The sequence below is a fragment of the Anarhichas minor genome, unplaced genomic scaffold (assembly GCF_050575085.1).
Source record: "Anarhichas minor isolate MPS153535 unplaced genomic scaffold, ASM5057508v1 ptg000043l, whole genome shotgun sequence".
In the NCBI taxonomy this organism is placed as follows: Eukaryota; Metazoa; Chordata; class Actinopteri; order Perciformes; family Anarhichadidae; genus Anarhichas; species Anarhichas minor.
Window position 1 is genome coordinate 4,799,385 of NW_027466489.1, and position 22,252 is coordinate 4,821,636.

General features: G+C 42.3%; 1 protein-coding gene across 1 annotated transcript in view; it reads right to left on the reverse strand.

The window, feature by feature from the left end:
• cacna2d2a (calcium channel, voltage-dependent, alpha 2/delta subunit 2a) overlaps positions 1-22,252 on the reverse strand; it is a 134,327-nt gene that overhangs the window by 63,992 nt on the left and 48,083 nt on the right. The window contains exon 4 of the mRNA XM_076110542.1: positions 1,109-1,168. Coding sequence (XP_075966657.1) covers positions 1,109-1,168 — 60 coding nt within the window. The remainder of the gene's footprint in view (positions 1-1,108; positions 1,169-22,252) is intronic.

A 22,252-nucleotide genomic window follows, 5' to 3' on the forward strand; every position in this document is an offset into this window, starting at 1 on the left:
CAGAAAGAGAGACGGAAACAAGAAGAGAAAAAAGAAAAACAGAAAGAAGGGAAAGAGGGAGACAGTGCTTTTGGCTTGGGCGATTGGATTAAAGAGAATGCTGGCTTTTCCACTTGAGGAGGTATTGATGCCATATTGGCTGCAGCTACTTATGAACAGGTGTGCTGTGTGTGGTCACTGTGACCCAGACTCCACTTCCTGCATGGCTGGCGACACATCCGATCGAGGTGCATCAGAGCCGGCAGAGGCAGGCATCAACTTCTCTCCGGCCTAAGATGAAGAGACAGACGCACTGCAGCTCCCTCCCTCGGACCAGCGGGGAGGGAAGGGTGCAGCCCAACCACCCGAAGACTACAGCTCCAGAGAGTAAGCAACCATGAATAAAAATGGACTTTGCAGGGAAGTAGGCCTCATAATTATTCGTTTTAAATCAGTTAAAACCTTTTCTCAAATATCCCCCAGGAGGCGCTGGGTTAAAAATCCATTTGTGGGAAGTGTACCATGACAGCGAGCTCGTCTCCCTGGAGACAGAGGATATGACAGTAGGGATTGTGCATGTGTATCTGTCGGGTGAGGCTATATATATATATATACGTATGTGTGTGTGTGTATGTGTGCATGTGCATCAGTATGCATGCATGTTCATGGGGCATTTGAGTGTTTGCAAATTTGAGAGTCAGTGGAGCACGCAAGCTCCCAAAGACACCGTCAAACACACAGACCAGAGTAAAAACATTTCTCCTTTTTTTTTTTTTGTTGATTTCAAGAGCGGATCTCTTGTGTTTTAAAGGTCAGCTGCACAAGAATACAATGTTCAACTTGCTGCACCCTGTGAAACAAAACAGACAGAAGGCTCTTAGATAATACTGACGACCATTTCAATAACAACTCCAAGAGTAAGCAATTATGATGTGCGTGCATACATGTAGGACTGTGTTTGTGTGTCGTTTCCACTTGTATAAAATTAGGCTTTATTACCACATTGTCTCTGTGATGCTGATCACATTGTCATTAAAGAGTTACAAATAAAATAGCCTGGAAAGGAAAAGGAAAAAAAGAAGGAAGAGGTCTCGGAGAAGGAGGGAGAGGATTGGGTGTCCTACTTTACCGTCACACCGTCTTGCCATACATGCTCCTTCTGAAGCTGCTCCGCCTCCCTGGCCAGTTTCTACAAGGAAACACAAAAAACAGAGAGTGTGTGTCAGAAGTCAACAGGACATTGATTTGTGTGTATGTCTGTGCATGTGTGAGAGAGAGACAGACAAACAGATGGGAATATGGTGGTGACCTTGTTCCCTATAAAAACTGGTACAGCTGTAAATTAGCTGGATCATTCAAAGGATTAGGGAGCGCCAAACCAAAAAACACTGTCCTTAATCAGTCCAAATGACAGTATTGCACCACAAGCCAACAACTGCTTGTACACTGCCACTATACATCAGCTTAAGCTACACACAATTGTTAAATGTTTTGAGAAGCTGCGAATTGTTTCTCAAAATTGGCGTTGGTTGGAAAGTTCCAATGGGAGGTATCTGCAGTAGTGTCTTTCAAAAAACAATGGACTTATTAACATTTGAGATAATCAAACTCTTGATCACTATAAATATGTAATCAAATGAGGGAATTTGATGGCCATTGGCAAAAAGTGTTGTTACATATTGCTGAGGTGATAATACATACAAGAACATTTGTTTGACTGACTGAGCTGGCAGGGGTATGAGATACTATGTAACACGCCAAGGCACCTGACCATTATCATCAGTGGTACTGAAGTAGATCCACACCAGTGCAAATCCATACTGACTGATCTTGACATTTGCAGGTTAGTTTTTGAGCCGTGTGTACTGTCTCCTGGTTTGTTTGCCAACAGATCAGCCTGACACTGCACATTTTTGTAGGCAGACATTAGCTAGAAAGGTGATGTTTGCTGATTCGTAGCTTTAGCTGTCAAGTGTCACAGTTGCATTACAATACAGTTCCACATACATGGTTTGATTGACTTTATGTTAGCAACTGAAACGTCTGAACACCATGACTTGTATAGAATGAAACTCAATATTCTCTTCTAGTTTCAGTATTCTTGACTAGTATCAGGCACCACTAGCCACTGATGTTGTCTTAAAAGTGTGCTTTAGTAGTCCAACATCATTTGCCATGATGTACCTTAGGTTTATCTCTGAAGAAGCTTAAAGTATGTAGGCTTCTCATATAGGAAGTCATCCAAGTGGCAAATATGGTGAAGCCTTAGCATCTCTCTCCCTCCCTACAGCCCTCCCTCTCGTGCCTCAGTATCTAGGTTTTCCCGGGCCTCTAGGGGGCGATTTTGTTCCTGTCCCAAAATAGTGTGATCAGCCATATAAAGTCCCATGGGGCCAGGGCCCTGAAATTACTAACCCTATTTAGACCCCTGCTACAGTATGAGCTCATTCATCTGAGGAGCCACACTGAAGGAACCAGTCCCTTTCCACTTGAGGCTTTTTATCTACCAAAAACACACAAGACATAAACTCTCATTATAATATAAGCTCTCCTATTTCTATTAAGAGCCCCGCCCACCTCGTCTCAGCTGACCCTCCCACTCACAGACACGCAGACACAATACTGCTCCACCTCCTCTAAACACAGACCAGGCCCAGAATATCAGTCCAGGCTCTACAATGTGTGTAGGGACGTTAGGGGAGCATGATGGTTTCAATTATGTACATACTGTGATATCACTAACCCAATTTGTGAAAATCTGGATCCATTCAAGTCCTCTGTGTCTTTATACTTTTGCATTGTGCTTTTAATCACCCGAACAAGCATCAAATAACAACGATAAGATGTATTTAATTTCCTAATGAGACATTAGGCGACTGAAACAATGAAATGAGGATATAATTATCCCATTTAAATTATTACCAAAGAGCCTATTAGAAAAGACGTAAAAAAAAGGGTCAGGTTCCTAAAGGGCAGCGCCACTGTGGTAATCTCTTGATGAAACTCTCAACACTACAGTTTTCAATTAGGGATAAACACTGAGCATCTGAACAATAATCTCACTGCATTCCCAGCTCTGAGATTAGCCTGAAAATGAAAGCCATATGATTTAAATCTGTGTCAAACAGCTGGAATATTTAATATGTTTTTTTTTTACAATATGCAAAGGTCTTTTTGAGGACATAAAAAAAAGGTTGCTTTTGTTTGAACAATTTTCCCTGTTTTTTTGTGTCATGATCTTTTTCATCCCTTTGGCTCAGTCTTTTTCCCTGCATTTAATCTGTCAGTAAGAATCTCTACTTTGTCCCTTTAGAAAATCCATTTCTCTCCCCCCGAGTAGCCCACGTGTCTTTTTTTCCAGTTCTGTTTCTCCAGCTGCTTCTCCCATGGTATTTTTCCTCGCTCTCTCCCTGGTAGACCACCATTTTTCTCGGACCCTATCTCTTCCCGAGCAGCTTAATGCAGTCCCCCTGCTTCAAAACAGCCATGTGTCTTCATGTGCCTTTCCTTTCACTGCGTTGGCCCAGATGGATGGGCAACACAAACAGCCAATGAATCAGAGTGAGAGATGTGGGAAGGTGGGGGGCAGGGATATATCATCTATGCTGGTGGCTGGAGCCCAAGCAGCTTAGAAGACTGGATGAGCATAGTGAGATCAGCACAGTACAGCACAGATAAGCTCAGTACAGGCCCACACAACACAGCAAATAACACTACAGCACACAGGCACAAAGACACCAGAAGAGTTGACAACATGAGCATGGCACTCTAATGTTATTGCCATTGTAACCTGGACACAAAATGCATCACATTGGGCCATTTGTCAGCAAGCCTAAAGGCAAGGTCAAGAACCATAAACATAACTCTGTAATGGATAGGAGCATGTGAAGTACCTCCCTGTCTACAGCCTTAAACAACACACGATGGAGTCCGTCATGTACGCAAACACTGTACATAATGATGCAGGTGATAGTGTAATTGTACAAACAGCTCAACTGCAGGCTGTACAGCCCTCGTGTCGCCGCCGCTGTCCAAGAGCCCTGACGGTGAAAAGCCGCGCTCCCTGACTGTGAACTCACAGGGCAAAAAGACAGCAGGGGGGGGAAAAAAAGCTCAGCGTGAGGCGATTAGGATCTTTAATATTCATAACTGTTCGGTTTGCTCCGTTCCAGAGGGGAGCAGTTTAATCACTCGGAGTCATGTTATTTCTAGGGGAATGACAGCACACAAGGGACGGACAGCGTCATGCTGTGGTGAGTGCCAACTCGACACCGGGCCGCCTGATTGCTGCAGCCTGTTAGGCCCTTCCACCGAGCATTAACTTAAAGGGCACTCGAAACACACCACACTGTTGTCTGTGTGATCTTTAGGGACACTCCAAAACAGCCCCACGACGTGTGTGTTTGAGTGAGAGATCACTTGAGAAAACACGACGCGGTCTGTACATGTGATTGCAGCCTTAAATCGAGGTACTCGACATGTTCGGAATGACCCCCTCAGCTCGGTTTCTGGGAACGCTCAAGTCACCTTGGGGACGAAAAGACTGTGAAATGGCTCTGCTGAGGTCACAAGGCGGGTGAGGGAAGACCCTTAGGAAATTTAACAATGATTGGCTGCTGTGGACATTGACAATCATAATGGTAAGACACTAAGCTTGATGAAAAAATATGTCAATATATAGAACAGGTTTCTTAAGGGTCCTTCCCACATTGTTGAATTAGATATCCAGACATAGCAACACTACGAACTACATCTTCACTGTATCTACTGACACATGAAGGATCAGGAAGAAGCATATTTACCGAGAGACAGTGTAAAGGGCATGATACATCTGTAAGCCACATTGCTTCTTGGTGTATGAAACCATATGAGGTCATATTCATCAAAGACATTGCAAGGAGCATTACAAGTTGAGTGAAAACTGCTGTTTTTAATGGCTACTGACTTATTCATGTTGCACCAAAATGTCACCACAGTGTCATGGCCGTAAGCGCTGCTCAGTGTGCTGTAGAAGTGCAGAGAGGGGCAGTGTCGTGCAGCAGTCGGTCCATTAGGGGGCAGCAGACTGAGAGTACCAATGAGCCCCACAACCAGCAGCAGCAGCCAGTGGAGCCTGTCAGAGTGAGAGCAGTCTGCTTTAAGCTCTTCATTCTGTCTTCTCCACTCGGCCGGGATTAAGGCCAATCATAGAAATCACTGAGTCAGAACCGTCCCACAATAACAGATGGAGGGACTTTCCACTCTAGAATTTTAAAACATCACAGACAAACTCACTTTTACTTCGCCTCGCACCCTCGCCGCTGCAACCGCCGTCCCCCCGCCACCACGACCACTTTTCATTCTCTCGCCATCCTTTTATCACTCCTCTTCGCTCGGCTGTTCTATCCTGTTCTATCTATCTATATGCTGTACTCCATTTCTCTCCATCTGTCTCAGTTTGCCGCTCTCAAACTTTCTCCCTCCTCTAAAGCCATATTAATTCCAACAACACAGACACAAACCCAACTTCAAAATGTTTGATTGACTTCACACGGCACAGAACTCGTCATTGACGCAGGCATGAAACGGGAAGAGGCTTGAAAACCTACGACATGTTTTTAGTGCATTCACACACATTCTTCTTCTTCCAGTAACAAACTACTATGATAAAAACAATAGGCTCTGGCCAAACAATGTTAAAGTCCATAATGAGGAGAAATAATGACCCTTAATTCCAGGTCCCTGGTTGGTTTGCTACTGGCAGCAGGGTATTGTAGTCCTTATTAGCGAACTCTGACAGGGGATCTGCATGGATGGGTGGGAGACCCTGTCTTTGTTCTGTGATCAAAAGTCCCCCGTGGCAGGCCCGTTTGCAGTTGCTGTGTGTGTAGTGCTATTGTAGCATGTGCTGAGATAATCCCTGCCTTTGTCCCCCCCTTCCGATTATCTTCCCCCTCCTCAACGGAAATGTTAACAATTTCTTTTTGCTTTTCCAGAGCAGAGCATTGGAACTCCACTCTGCTGTTTCCACGGAGACCGGATCTGGAAGACGCGAGCTGTCACCTACCCGCGGCAGCAGCAACTCACCAGCTTTTCGAAATCAAAAACCAGCTTTCTACACACACCACACAGGCCCACAGAAACACCATGTTTCCACAGTAGATTGCCAGCATTGTGCTAAAGCGTGTGTAGTTCAATTGGACAAGAAAAGCGTCCGTCTTTACTGTGGAACAATACAGAAGCTCTCTGCAGCAGCTAAACTCCCTCATTATCGGTCTTCAGAGATACACTGAAAGTAATCCACCTTGATCATGAGCTCTTGTGTACTAATCAGTCTACTTTTGACTTTATAAAATGAATATAATCAAAATACGATTATGTTAGAAGCAATGTCACGGGAGCAAATGAGCTAGTCTGTTGCTGACTGCTTAAGTATCTCCATAAAAACAATATTCATTTTCATCTAATTGGGGCACTTTTTGTTTCATTTGAGAAAACAATACGCATTTACTCATTAAACCACAGAGTCTGTGAAGCTAAGTGGCAGACTCATCATCACAGAACAGGGCCAACGACCATTTTAATTCAATGGAGCAACTACCACTGTAGATTCAATTAAACCTCATTTGGGAGGAATGCTGCAAACAGCTTAATCAAATAATTTACTCTACGTATGCCCAGGTCACAATGCACATATCCAGCACAAATTTAAAAGACAGAAAGGGTCAAACAAGGTCAGTGCAGGATCGTCGTAGTGAGTCAACGCCACAAAGACATGCAGCCCGGACGTCTCGCAAGTAGCAAACTGCCCTACATGCAGAGGCCTGCAGGGGGCTCAGGGTGAGCGTGCAGGCAGGGGCCAGGATCAGCTCAGTGACATGTGGGTGTCTGGCTGGTTGGGCTCACTGTCCATTGTTTGACAGATAGTCACAGACATGCCCAAACTGCTGCCCGGCCTTTCCTGCTGTCACTGGTAGTCAGACTACAGAGCCAGAGTGAGAGGGGAGGGGAGCCTAAAGGCGGCATACAAAAAAAAAAAAAAGATTCAGACGTCTTGTTTCTCTAGCAGCCCATTAGGCATCGACCTTGCAGGTGACTGAGAAGGAGAAAATTGCATACCCATTGTTTGGAACAAGTGGTAGCTAAAAAAAAAACAAGTCAAGAGAAGCCAAGTGACAAGAAAGAAACGCAGCACATGACTGCTCTTTTAGTTGGTACATCTGTTAAAAGGTGCGTGCGATTGCTTGGATGACCTGCTTGTTTCGTCCGTCTTCTCAGCAGGCTAAGTGGGGAGGAGCAGAGCGAAACAGCATCAAGATGCAGGACAAATGTCCCCTTGATCAGAGGTGAGAGTGATATATACACGCACTCTGCAACACAAACGCAACAGAACGACACTGAGAGCTGATGCGTATGCACAACAATCTGTTATTTGTGTTACATCTTGACAAAAACTGTAGTTATGCCAAAGCACACACATTATGTAAAACACACACACACACACACACACACACACAGGAAAACAATGGCAGCGGCTGAAACTCCTCAGCATCTCGTTTGTAAGACAACCGTGTTTGTCACAGCATATTTGTGTGTGTGTGTGTGTGTGTGTGTGTTTAATGCATATGCACATACACTTTAAGACACACTGTTAATCATGACTGGTCACATTTTACACCCACACAAACTTCATTGCACACACTCTACACTTGCAATCAGCCCTCACTAATCAACAAGCAATCAATTATACACACATTTGTATTCTCTGTGCCCTTTCCTTTGACAGGCTCAAACTGGATGCAAATACAGTTGGAGAGGGTCAGGTGAGATTTGTTGAGACAAATGAGAAAATGAAAGGATTTTTGGGGGGTAGTGGGGGGTGGGAAATTTTACTGAGCATTATCATATCTGAAATACAAAAAAAAAGAAAGTTCTTTAAATAATGTGTGATCAGTAATTTTGTAAGGACAGCTGTCCTATGTTTTTCTGCTATATAGTTGTCTGCAATGGAGCGCAGAAACGGCCAGACTGATTCGGAGATCACCAGGACGAAAAGCAGGCGGTTGGAAAGAGAGGGATAAAACACCTTTTTTTTTTTTATTACACAAACCAATATTATCTCAGTCCATCAGCTTAGCACCCTTCCTTTCACCTCACCACAGCCTGCAATTCAAGGGCAAACTGTTTATTTTTGCCGTCCATCTTTTTGCCCTTTACTTCAATCATCCTCCCTCTTACTTTAGATTGCTGAATAATGAAAGGAGTTACGCATTCATGGCTTATAGGAGGGTTATTCAACTAAAAGGTCACGATGCGTTACCAAACAGATATTTTGTGAAGTCTTGCAGATTTACCTCACTCCCTCCTCTCCTCCTCTTCCGCTACAAAGAAAAAGTGTACGGTATCTGACAAAAGCCTTGTCAAAGTGCCAGAGAGTCCAGTGACAGCAGCTGGTGTTTGACAAAGTGTATCATTGACAGTGTGTGGCCAGGCAATTGTTTGGGATTTACACACATGTGCACACGAGTACACACCTTCAGTCATATTCATCCATGGACACACACACTTGAGCACACACACCGTAAAGTATTACAGCAGATATAAGAGGAAAAACGTGCAGACACGGCCGTCTCTCAAAGCAATTACAGCAGATTGAAACCAAATTAAATTTGAAGCCTGGAGCAACACCAGCTACTGAACGTCTCTGACAGATATGACAGGGGAGGGAAGGGAGTGCTGCGGGCCCAAAGGGTGGAGGGGATGGTGGAGAGAGCGGCAGGTGTGGGTCATGGAGGAAGAGAGAGCTACTTGGATAGGATAGGGAACGCAGACAGAAGTAGGGCAGATAGCTGGCCCCATACAGAGAACATCAGGAGGGGTCTCCGCCAGGATTTTAAGGGCCATGCAGATGATTTTGCATGTTTTAGCCCATTAACTGCAAACTTTGTATTCTATACGTTACTGGCAACTGATTTCAAAGGCGTACCATATGTTTTTGGATTGATTTCCTAGCTTCAGGGCAGCGCTGGTTTACATTCATTTCAATACGGAGTGAACTTTGAGAGCCTTTAAAGTTGCTTGATATTGGTAATCCATCACAGTAAATGTTTTGTCACCTTTATCATAATGCTCTGACATCTGCGGCTGGAGAGCCGGCTGCTGAACAGCAACCGCTTAAATGCAACAAATGACCAAATTCACACAATCTCTTTTGTTGACATCCATGTTTGCCTATATTGTTTGTGTTGTAGCTCCTGAATGCCACGCTTTTTCTGCAGCAGGGATAAAAAGAAAAATAACGATAATAAAAAAACACAAATTGTACAACATGCACAATTAATGTAGGTTGATTTTCATACTCTATTAATGAATTACAAATCCTTGGCTGAAAATCAATCTAAACCATAGGGTATACTTTGGAATTGTCAGGAACAATGCCAATGCCTAGTAATACCTGGCTATTGAGTAAAAATACAATGCTTTATCCATGCAAATTGCAGTAAATATAGCATATCTTATACAAGAGTTACACAAATAAAATTAATCACTGAGGAAATTATAAAACATGAATAAAAACAGCAACACTGCATCCAATAAAATGAAAATGATACCATGCGAGTAGCAATATACTATAATCTGTAGACCATTTAGCAATCGCAAACATGTGCCTGTTACAGGCATACAGATTAGCTCACTTTCCAGTTCTCCAAGAGATATCATTTTTCCATTTTCATTATTCTCGTCCAAGAAATGACAGGATTAGTTGTGGCGGCTTTTAAACATCTGATGTTATCTTCCTCTCCTGGGTGAACAATTAATCCCTCTCATTTCCCTTCTTCTCATCATCCTCTCTCTCCCCATCCAGGCTTCATCTTGCCTCCATTTCACTGTTCCTCTCTTCTTCTCTCCCCCCTTCGCAATGTCTATCTCTCCCAGAGGAGATCTCTGTTACCAGAGAGAAATGGAGCTAAGTGCCCTCGCATTTAAATATCCGCATTTTCTGTGTACTGTGGAGATATATACGAAAACACACAGTGATGAGGTTTCTGTAATCACTTGTCACTGGTCTTACAGTATGTTCACACACTTACAATTCAACTCTTCATCGGCACTTTAGCTGCTTTTGAAATTCTTGTGTATGTTGTTCCTGAAATGTAGGATGCACTTTAGTCTTCCAGATCCAGAAAAATAAGATCATGTTTAGATCTGTCGTATTTGTAAATCCAATTAACGTTCAATTTCCATTAGCAAAAACAATATTAGATGGATCTATAATTGCAGATACAGTATGATGACATTTCAAATGTCAATATGTCTTCTGACTAACAAATGAAGCCATTGTTTTCACTGTGTGGTAAAGGACCAGCTAGCAGGTTTCATATGTTAATGCAAACGACATCTGGCTAACAATGTAAATGTTTGATCACTCTGCTGTGGCTCGTCCTCATCGAGTCTATACTCCTTGGTCACTGAGGGAAGATTCTCTGAATATCTAACAAGGGCGTTGATGCTCAGCATTCACATGTGCTGAAAGTGGTGCTACAATAATCTAGGATCTCCAATTTATAAAAAAAATATCCACTCCCAAATACAAAAGGGGATGGCTGTGAAAAAAATTACAAAATGTGTAAAGGTTTGTTAGACAAATAATAATCTCAATCCAAGTTACTGCATGCAAAATTATAAAGTCAATACATTTTTTTTTCATTTCAAACTCTCATGATGTTGATTTTTTTCTCCCTCCCAGTCCTGTCTAAGAAAATAATCCCACAGCTTTCTTTTCATGTCTGTCAGATGTGGATTGAGCATGCTATATTTTCTGAGCTGATAATTCACTAGAGTGACTGATAGTACTGTATATGATGCTGTATTTTATTAGTGAAATATCATCTGGAGTTCAAAGAACCATCCACAAAACCATCTGCACTCAATAATAATACTCTCAATCTTTGTTACAACCGCAGATTGTATAAACATTATTGCCACATATTGAGGAAGAGTTTGAAAGAGGTTGTTGGTTTTGGACGTCTTGCACAGCAGAAACATTACTTTGACACATTGGTGGCTAGCTTACTAGCTAACAAGGTAAAACATGTAAATCGGACGTATTTAGGGCGGTTGAGGAGCGTATTTAAGAGAAGCCATCTTTCCCCCCGGCTTCCAGTTGCATTAAGGACTTTATGCTTCCACCCATTTCAATGCACATTTACGTACAAAAAGAGCTTGAGAAAATGAATATTATTCAAATACACTGTATGCCAAAACTAATAAGAATGATCAATAAGTAAAGTGTAGCCATTGGGTCGAAGATACATATGGAGTAACTGCGATGTATCATGTTCGAATCGATCTTTTCCATCATGTCATCCCTCTTTCTGCCCCCATGTTGGCTGACAAAAATGCTAAATGATGCATGAAGACAGAGGAGACAAATCCATTCAATAAATTGACATTCACGCATGCTAAGGTGAGGAACATGAAATGCCACTTGCCGCTTGTTTATTTATCATGTGTAATCTTTTCACAACCTCTTGAAAATAGCCACATATTCTCTTCTTACAAATGTGCTTAAAACATGTGCAACATTTGATTGCACACATAATTACTGCTCAAATAGGTTAAACACATCAACTCAATAATGAAATGGATGTGTTCACCTGTCCTTGGATGAATTAAATAAGGTGCGGACTGTTCTTTTAACTATCCTGGAGTTCCTTTTTATGACCGGTCACTTTTTTCATTCTAAGCAACTGGAATTTAAAGGAAAAGCTCCACTGTACTGTATATCCCTCGGACAAGTTGCAATCACCAGAAACACCGTGTTAAAGGTAACTGTATCATCATACATAAACCCACTGACACAATAAAGTGATCTTTTAGAAATCTTAAAGGAATCGTAATTTCGATAATTGCATATGGGAAGAGAGAAGAATTGGACTTATTTATGCTGACCATGAGAATAAAGCAGTGCTCAGGATAAATGAACGAGACAAGAGGTAGAGCCCAGGGCGTACAAGGCCGTTCCCAAGTCTAATCAGCCTAACAAAACACACAGTCGAGACGTCTTAGACTCAAGTTTAAACGTATGCGCACATGTAAAGACTCAGAAGCACACACACACGCACACACACACACACATATGGCAGTCACCCAGAACAAAGATGCATAAAAGCCATCCAAATACATCTATTCTTTAAAGAACCCAGGCACCCAGCTTTGTTGAAGGGCAGGGAATGAAAATGCCTTACTTAAATCTGCCTGCTGTTGTATTCAGTATCATTATAGACTAACGTTGGTCAAAGATGGTACTGTGCAGCACATTCTGTGTGTAGTATGAAGTCAATTTACTCAACGGCATTTTCAGTTTCTCATTACCTGAGTGGTAAACATTGTGTGCCTTTTATCTCACTTATAACTTGCTAAACATATCTCCTGTTGGGGAAACAACAGGCTAGCACAAAGACAGATACATAATATAAAAGACCAATGTGGAATATGTAAAATTACTGAAAAGCCCTTGTGGGGGGAGAAAGAAATGGTGAAAGATAAAAGGAGGGAAAGTAGGTGAATTTAAGAAGATGAAGAAAGCAAAAGTGTGACTGGGGGAGAGAGAGAGAGAAGGAGGGATCTAGGTAGCGCTGAAGCAGTCTAACCTTGACAGAGAGCATCTTCTGACAAGCATCTGCCTCCTGTAATAATTTAGAAATAATCTCCATCCACAAAGGCCCAGCAGTCTGGCAGAGCAAATGCTCTGTGCCTGATCGATCACTCCGATTCAGCCAGCTGCCGGTCTCTGTGTGCACAGGACCAACATCGATCTCAGGCCTTACCCCACCCCTCCCTCCCTCCCTCCCTCCCTCCCTCTCCACACAGAGTAGGATGATAAAGTGAGGAAGAGAGTGAAAAGGTGAGACTAGAGATGAAGGTAGTGATGTCAAACTGAGAATAACTAAAAGGGATATAGAAGAGAATTCAAATTATTCCAGGAAAAATAGTGCAAAATAAAATTTAAATTATTGAAAATTGCCAAAGAAAGGTATAAAAAACAGTAGATTAAACTCCACAAACTGAATCTAGGCTAATATGCTGCTCCCCATGCTGCTCTGCTTCATGGAAAATATTCACCTGCAACAGACGTTCCTTTTGCTGAGAGTTTTTGGATGTGCCGTAGACGGCCACCCAGCTTCTGACAAGAGGAATACACACCAGCACACACAGGCACGTCCCATCAACACATCCAATTACTACTCAGAGTTGTGACAGCATTAACTGCCACTGAGCATTTGGCCCCTAGCAATTAATTGACTTTTAAATAGTCTGCCATTAGCACCAATTTAAAAGAATAGATGTACTCCTCCGCCTTCACTTAGCATAGTTTGCCGTGGCTGCCCTTAAGAAGCAGCTCTCATCTGTAATGGTAGTGCAGCCAGTCAGGGTTCAGAACAAGAGAGAGGACAAATGAGCGATCTAAAATATGTCATTATCATGCACATAGACGTTTACATTGAAACACCTGCGTTCAGTGTGTGTGTGTGTGTGTGTGTAGCAAGGAATTTATTTGTAATGAAGATGCAAGAAATTTTACAGGGTTTTCGGTCAGTTCAGATGTTAGGCCTGGCGGCCAAGTGTCTTTTTTTCAGGGGGGTGCCGAGCACCACTATTACACAAGCTCTCTCTATATCTCTTTACCTTTCAACCGGACACACGCTAACGTCACGCACTCAGCCTGTACACTGAGTTATTCCTTTAAGGCGTTTGCTACTTGTAGAACACATTTAGTTTAAATAAAATCTTAGAAATGCTTTTAAAAAACATATACGGTTAGGCCCGGTGGGCCACTGGGCTTCCAATACACTAGCGGAAACTCAATATTTCCATGCTGGATGTTTGTAGCTGTAGCCACAGAGAAGGACTCCAGGCAGGAAACAATCTCTATTTATTTTTTTTGTCATATATTCATATTCAAGATGCTAGAATTTAATATCATTCAACAAAAAGGAAGTATAGGACTGTAGTTTTTGTGGTGTAGAGGAATATATAATATTTATAATTTTGTATTGACGAAAAAAAAGATTTGAATTGCCATTAGTGTAAAACCAGCGAGAGAAAATCACAGATGTCAATCATAACGTCTCACATACTTTTTATAGCATCAAATAACTAATTGAAATCACACTTTAAAATGAACACTTGTAAATATCTGTGTGATAAGAACGACCTAATTTGACAAAAAAACTAATTTATTTGACGCATACTTTGATTTGTTTGGTTTGGCTCGTGTCAGGGGACAGGGTTAATGACCTTTATTGCAGCCGGCCACCAGGGAGCAATCAAGATGTTTTGGCTTCACTTTTGGGGAGCTGTCACGTCGTCCATCTTTTAATACAGTCTACGATAGCGTACAGTATTCAGTATTATAAACTGTACAGTATGAGAAGGGGGGGTGGGGGTGGTGGGTCAAATGGTAGAGGCTTATTGTGATAAGCTGAACCTGAGCTTGTAAGTTGGTAATCAATGATGGGGATTAATGAGTATCAAAGAGAAGAAAAGGAGTCTGGTTGCTTTTATCTGAGGTTGCAAAGATTAGAGGAGCAAAGGACACACATGAAAAAGAGAGAGACATGAGGGGAGGGAGAGAGAGTAAAAGAGGGGGACAGAGTGAGATAATTATTATCGTAGTGGTGGTTTTCCAAGGTCAATATTTGAGATTCTCCTCAACTGCCTCCTCCCTTCCCTCCCTCCCTCCCTTCAGTACTTCCTGTCTCCACCGCTGCCTCTAGGCAAACTCCTATCTTCCCCTACCTTCTCCTCCCGTCGCAACACCTTTTTCCTTTCGCTCATTCGGCAGAGGAAGGCAGTGTCCCATTCCCCTGGTCACTGCCTCAAATGAGCCAAAGCTATAGCCGACAGCTGCCGTATAGCTTTTCAAACACAGGATGAATTAAATGGGCAATAAACAAACAAACAGGCCTGCTGTCCGTGTAGTTTGGGGGGCCACCTGTCAGTCAGCGGAAAAAACAAGTTAACTGTGCATCAAACCACATCTCCAAGCCCCTGTATGAGAATACACTTGCCAATCATGAAAAGTGTTAGGTCATTATATTATGACAGGCTGTCAAAGCTCAAGACAGTGGGGTAGAAAATAAGGATGAGGAGGAGGAAGAGGAAGAGGAGGAAGGCAATGGGCTGCAAAGGAGAGGCAGATGTAACAGAGTTTGAAAGCGTAAACACAAAACTCCTGCTGAAGACTTGAGTACACACGATACTAAGATAATTTAGACTTTTAAGTTCACTAAAAACAAACAACGATTAACACGTGAGGTTCCAAAAGGTTTCAATTTTTGTTCATTCGGGGATTCGACTGGATGTGTGCGTACAGCTGCGATAAATGATTGGTCTAATCCAGTTCACAATTTTGATTTGATTAATTGTTTTTCAGGGAAAAATGCCAAACATTATCTTGAACCAGCTTCTCCAATGTGAGGATCTGCTGCTTTTCTATGTTTTCTATTATTGTGAACAAAGCATCTGGGTTTGAGACTTAATTCATTATTATATGCTCTAAAATGTTTGTGTCTAAATCTCAAACATGCATTTAAAAGCTGGTAAACGTCACAAGAAAGACTTTGAAAGTCACCGAATAGTCCTGACCCTAATGTGTGGGAGAAAGGGTTGCAGATGGGAACCCTGACACACACACACACACACACACACACAGCATGTGTGAAACAGTGCCACCAGGGGAGCTCTAGGGATCTGGGCCTCTGCGAATGTGCTCTAACACAAATAAAAGCCCCGTTTCTTTTTTGCATAACCACTATTGCAGGCCAATGCCACAACTGATATGAGACGATGCAACAAGCTGAGACAGACTCTGTACGGCTTCCGCTTAAGAAACAAAACACAACAGAAGAGAAGTGACAGCGCTCTGCAAATGAATGCAAACTTGGGTGAAATGGAACGGGGGAGAATAATTCAATCTGCGGCCACCTCGTCCATTCAGCCGCCTAGAAGAAGTGAGATGAGGGGAAGGCAAGGGGAGGGAGGAGACGTGGGGGGAGAGAGGGCTGAGGCGATAGATGCCTTTCTCCCTGGGCAGGGGATCGGGTGGCAGGCACCTAGATAAGCCGGGGCCGAGCAAAAGATTAACTGCCTGCTCTGATGGAAGAGCAAAATAAAGGCAAGCCGACCTCTGCTTCCTTTGGCCTCTCTGCGTGAGTGTCCTTACTCTGTGAGGACAAGTGGTGGGGATTGTGTACATTAACCATGACGAGAATGTTTAAACATAGTCAACAGGAGGCCAGGCAAAAAGACACTAATGTCATTCCTACTGTGAGCAACATGAGCTGCATGACCTCTCATATCCTTTCAAACACGTCCCTTTTTGTCTTTCACAAACAGTCCAACTTTTCATTTCCTGCAGTCCTGCACTGCAGACGGATACAGCAGCCTTGGTGCACAACCGGCAAACGGCTCCTCTGAAGATCACTTCTAATTGCTGGAGCACAGACGTTACAATAAGACAGAGCTTTGCTGGTGAACTCTAGTGGTCCAGCGAGTCTGATCTCTGGGATCATTCGAGTTCTAAAGTTGATGTTCTGATATTCTAAAGCTGTTAGAATAGATCTTTCCATTTCCCCGAGGCACTTTATTTTCTTCACTGCCACAGTTTCGCAGACAAAGTCAATGATCAGAAGAAAACCGACATCGGCTACTCAAGTCAGTTTTTTGTGTTTTTCTTTGTGTGGTGGATTTGTCAGCTGCATACACTACGAGACAGCTTTTTACTTTCAATCATTTAGAAAAGGCTCATAATACAATAATTACAAGACCATTTCTCTACTCTACATAGCAGAATTGATAAACTAACAGCATCAACAACCAACATCCAACCAATGGATCTTGTGTTTTCTGGGATAAAAGGAGTACGTTCTAAAAAGTGGCCTTTTGCCAATCAGATTACTAAAATGTATGCAACAGTTTCTCTGATTAAAACCATGAGTGTTTACATACACTTACGGGGTAACTTCAGTTTATAATGGGTACAACTATTCTTTAAACCCGGTCCAGTATTGAGGTAGAGTGCTGCAGCAAAATGGGCTGCAATGTAATCCTTTTGGAATTTCTGCACATACAATGTATTTCCACTAAAACGTCTTGTTTTTGCCATTAAGAGGATCAGATTGTTATTATAAGTGACAACATTATGCAAAGGGCCCTACAGAGAAATAAAACGTGTTTTTTTGGGGGGGGGGGGGGGGTTAACCTTTCGCTTGATCTAATCTGTTTCTTTCTGTGTCAAACAAAGTATTGTTCAAGTACAAGACTGAAATCATTTTTTGACTTGTCTGCGTTTTCATTTTTCGGGACGGCGGTAAAAAATAAATAAATAAAAAAGTGATTCTGGAGCCTTGCTGTCATTTGTAGTTCTGCAAACGTGCATCTCTGTATAATTAGTCAGTATCCTTCTTTCACAAAAACAACAGTAATTGTAATTGAGTAGAGAATCCTGAATAAGAGATCTAGATTGTATACATATACTTAACTGGGTGTCTAAAGGGTTTAGGGAGACCTCAGACAGCAAATGTATCACTGAGAGAGCAGCGCTGCCAGAGGAAAGCACCTTGATATCCCAAAATAATTGCATCACACACATTTGCACTAAAATAAAGACCAGTGCCTCCTCACTACAGAGTTTAACAACACAGTGTGTCGCTGCTCTAAATGGATGTACAGGCTACCCTCCTGTGTTGTGTTCAAAAGCCTTGAAGTAAATGTATTCTCTGGACAGAATAACTTAACAAATGTAATTTCTGTGCCCAAAACATGAAATACTGTAAGATAGACATTTGTTGATTGATTTACGTTTGGTTACTCTGTGTGTACATGTGTGTATCTGGTTATGTAAGAGCGCCATACTGTGAAAACAGCCCCTGTTGTTATGATCAATGGTCTGTCAGGATCTAACAGCCCCCTTTCAGGACACAAGCCCCTTATTTGCCTTGTTCATTCCACAAGAAAGGAGAAAAAGGTCAGAGGCAGACCACGGATATCAGGCCAGCTTTCAGATATGGATCATCTACCTCACTACCGACAGCTACTTCGCCCACAAGCAACATCTAGCCCCCCCAGTGATCAAGTTTAAAAAAATAACATTATTGAACCAGAATAAAATGTATAAGATTGGGAATGTGCAATTTCACTGCCCCATAGATGTTTATGCAAAGAACTACTAAGGCAATTAAACAGTTTTTAATACTGGATTGATTAAAAATGGGGAGGTTTCTCCATCTCCGTTGTCTGTATCCACAAAATGTTACATATCGACTTCCTCCCATGGGATCCATTTTGCTATAAGGCCTATCAGCTGATGAAGCTGATAAGAGGGAGCTGGTGGATAATCGCTGGGATGAGGCGGAGGCAGCGGAGGTTGAGGGATCCGATCGGGTGGAGGGCTGGGAGATTGGAGATTGGGTGGATTTTGACCTGCTTAGTGAACTATGACATATTTTATAAAACATCATTTTCCCATTCTACAGAATTCTCTCACTAGGAAAAGCAGATGACCGTACTGTGCCTTTTGTTGTCCGAACAAGGCACCATTTTTCGCGCAGAGCTTATTTCATTTTTTTCCACCACACAGCAGTATAACATATATTTAATGTTTGATTGCTGAGCTGTTTTTCAAAAGCCCCTTTCATACAAATGATCTTTTTCAATTGTGCCCTCTAGGAAAGAAAACAACGAACAGACAAGAGTACTGCCTTGCAATTGAAAAAAAACAGAAAGAAAGAAAAGAATCGTCTGCGTTTAACACAGCGATTCCTGATTCAAGTGTCTCTATCTCTCCTTTTCTCTCGCCTCTCTGCAGATACAAAAATCGCACATGGGAGATTAGAAATATATGTTTTATGCAGTTTGGAGAGACGGCTGCATAAAAGCACAAAGCAGTCATTTCCATTCATTTGTCTCTCGCTGACGGGGAAATGAAGGAGTGAAGCAGATGCTATTGCTACGTGAACAAGTTGCTTAAACACGGAAAGCATTTTTTTTTTTTCTTTGGAGGAGTTGGATAATTAGATGCTGTATCAACCCCCCCACACACACGCGCACACACACACACACACATGCACACACACACTTCCTGCCTGGAACCCATATTGTCACTCAAATGAATGACTTTGTGTGAGGCAGGAACACGGCAAAAAATATATATAAATCTTCTGCTGTACACTGACATTTGTTTAGAGGAAAAAAAAGGGAAAGCAGAGCATTCAACTGGAGCTGGAAATGGTAAATTCAAAGCTAAAACAAACGTGTGCATTGACAATGTAAAGAAAAGTGCTGGAGGCAGCGAACTGCCATGAAGCAGATCAGGTTCTGACATTTTGTCTAATGTGAAATACTGCCAAGAAACAGTGGGTGGGATTTTGTGACCTTTCATCAGTGGGAGTGATAGAGTGGCCTAATAGTATAGATAATATAATCTGGATATACGACAATATGTTTATACAACACAACGCTTTATCCTATCCTGTGCGTGTGTGTTTGTAATGACCTCCCAGTGTGTGTCCGTGTGTGTGTGTGTGTGTGTGAGAGCTTGAAGGTTGACACATCAGTATAGGGCAGCACAGTTCAGTTACATTGATCAAGTACTGAGATCCGTATGCTGAGACCACATTCGAAGGTTGACTGGGCCGCATACGGTCACATTCCTTAAGCAGTACGCACGTGATTCTGTCCTGGGCGAAGTTAAACTACTAACGTGTGTTACTCACGGAAAGAGGTGATCCACAACTATACTTCTAATTCAAATAACATCACTTTATCGCTCCCACATTGTCAACAGCAGCCCATAACCGCTTCACTCATTCTGTTCTGACCTTTCAAAATAAAAGCCCTAGACATATACATTGCATCAAGAGGTTGAATTAAATTACATTTTTTATTTAAAAAATGTGTTCAGCTGATAAAGGCTTTAAGGTATAGTTTACAGCAACAGCTTGAGTTTCTCCAAGTTTACGAGGTACACCTGAATGCACCGTGAAATCTCTGTCGGTCGTCACCCACATGCTTTACAGTACAAAGCGATGTAGACGCACAATCGATTTTAGGTGGAGATAGCAAACAGTTTGTTGAGCGCTGTTTCCTCTGCTTGGGGTGATCAGAGACTGGTTGCTGCGGTCTCTAAATCTTCTGCAGTCTACACACACACACGTTTGTTGTTTGCATAACTCATGGCAAAATGTTGCCACACCGGTGACTTCAGAGAAGCAAGAGGATTTTACAGTTCTCTTTGTCACTCCATCATCTCGGACTACGCCAATGGCCTTGGTGTCTCGAAAAGAGGCTACCTGTAAGGTACGCTGTGTCTTTGAAGTAAGTCTATTTTTTTAGCCATGGGTGGAGAGAAAATGGGAGATTAGTCAATCCTGCTGTTGACTTTGAAGGTTGAAATTGATTTTTTGATGTAGAATCGAGATTGTGACACCTCTACTTAATGTATAGTTATAGCTTCATCGCTTGTCGCTGACGTGTTGCTGTTTTTGTTCAAGCTCTGCACAGATCTGCCACCTGCCACCAGACCGCTTTCATGCCCGGCTTTCTGAAGCTACAGTATGTGTGTGTCGCTAGCATTGGTAGTGTTGGCAGTGTCTCGCCATTGTCGGCGGCGTCCGCAGCATGGAGGTCCCCTGGGACCGCCAGTAGACAATAACATTGTGTTTTTCGGTTCACTTAACTGACAAATATGTTCTTATTCCACAACAATATACAACACATTTGGTCTTTGCAAAGGGAAATGATAATGGTTACATTTTATTTAACGTTTATTTGCATATGGAGCTGGGAAGTGGTCACTCTGAACTGACGGGTGAGAGCTGTCCACTTGTGATCAGATCACCGAGACACATTAATGCCAGGTCCAAACAGGGCCACTGTGCTGCTGTTAGCTGGTGTTGGTGAGTTTACATGTGGCTTCTCCTTTGAAGGTTAAACAGGCAATGCTTCAGCAAATTCTCTCGAGGCTTAGAAGAAGTTAGTCAGCCATACGTTGAGTGAGGTGAGTGCGTGTGTGTGTGTGTGTGTGTAGTGTAATAGCTTTGCTGCAGGTTGAAACAGATGGTTGCTAATGGAAGTTCATAGATCTGAATGACAGGGGCCAGGGGATTGGGGAGGAGATTATGGGAGGGGATACGTGATTCAGTGCATGTGTGTTGGAGTGTATCTACCTCTGTGTACATACGCACAATTAGTGTATAGATCACTAAGAAAGTAGACCAACTAATGCTTCTAGTCCTCGGGTAAATGAAGATAAATGTTTAACAGAAATTTATAGCCACACTAGTGATGTAGCTTTAGGGATAACAATCTATGTGTTGATCATGCACCACAACTATTGAATGTATTATCATGATGTTTTGTACAAACATTCATGCCCCACGAGAATGAAGCCCGCATGAAGGTTATCATGATAAATCCTAAAATCCTTAAACTTTTGCTATACTATGTCTACTGCTGTGGAATACTACGTTTATATATTAGAACATATATGGGAATAAAAGAGTTCATTCTTAGTTGATGTTTACCTCACTGAACTGGATGGTAATAGGAAATCAAACTGGAACTGTAATTTCTCTTGACAGTCTTGAGTACTCAACTCATTTTGGGAGAAATTTGATTTAGAATCTGTTTTTCATTGTTCACAGAGACAATAAAACAGCAGATCATGACGGATGACAAAAATCAGATTAAAACTACTGTCCTTGTGCTTCGTTGGTTACATTTCAGAAATCATCAGGTGTACTATAAACACTGCAGAGACATTTCAAACGGTTTCCTCTTATATTGCATTTACATTAACATTTAAATGTTTTTTGCAGTGGTAAAAGAAATGCCAAAACATCCTGTAAAACATCAGTTTGAAGGAATAGAACGGGACCCTGAAGGCATCTGAAAAGATACCACGAATGGTGTATATCCTCAGGAACATGATGGAATCTCTCTGAACTACACCGACAGAAATTTGATATGCTTTTGCCAATCAGTGCACGCTGCAAGTTGTGAAGTTTTCTCTTCTATTTTTACCCAAGTAGAGCTCGGCCTACTTCCCTTGTACTTCTCTGATGGGACCTGGGAGTTATAACTGCCTCTCCAAAGGCCTACAGGAAATGAAAAAACAAATTACTTTGTTAGAGTCTCCCGGCGGTGGTGGCGGTGGCGGTGGTGGCGGTGGTGGGAGGGCTAGGGTTGTAATATGTAGCTAGCTATGTCTTCTACAACAGCATATACAAAA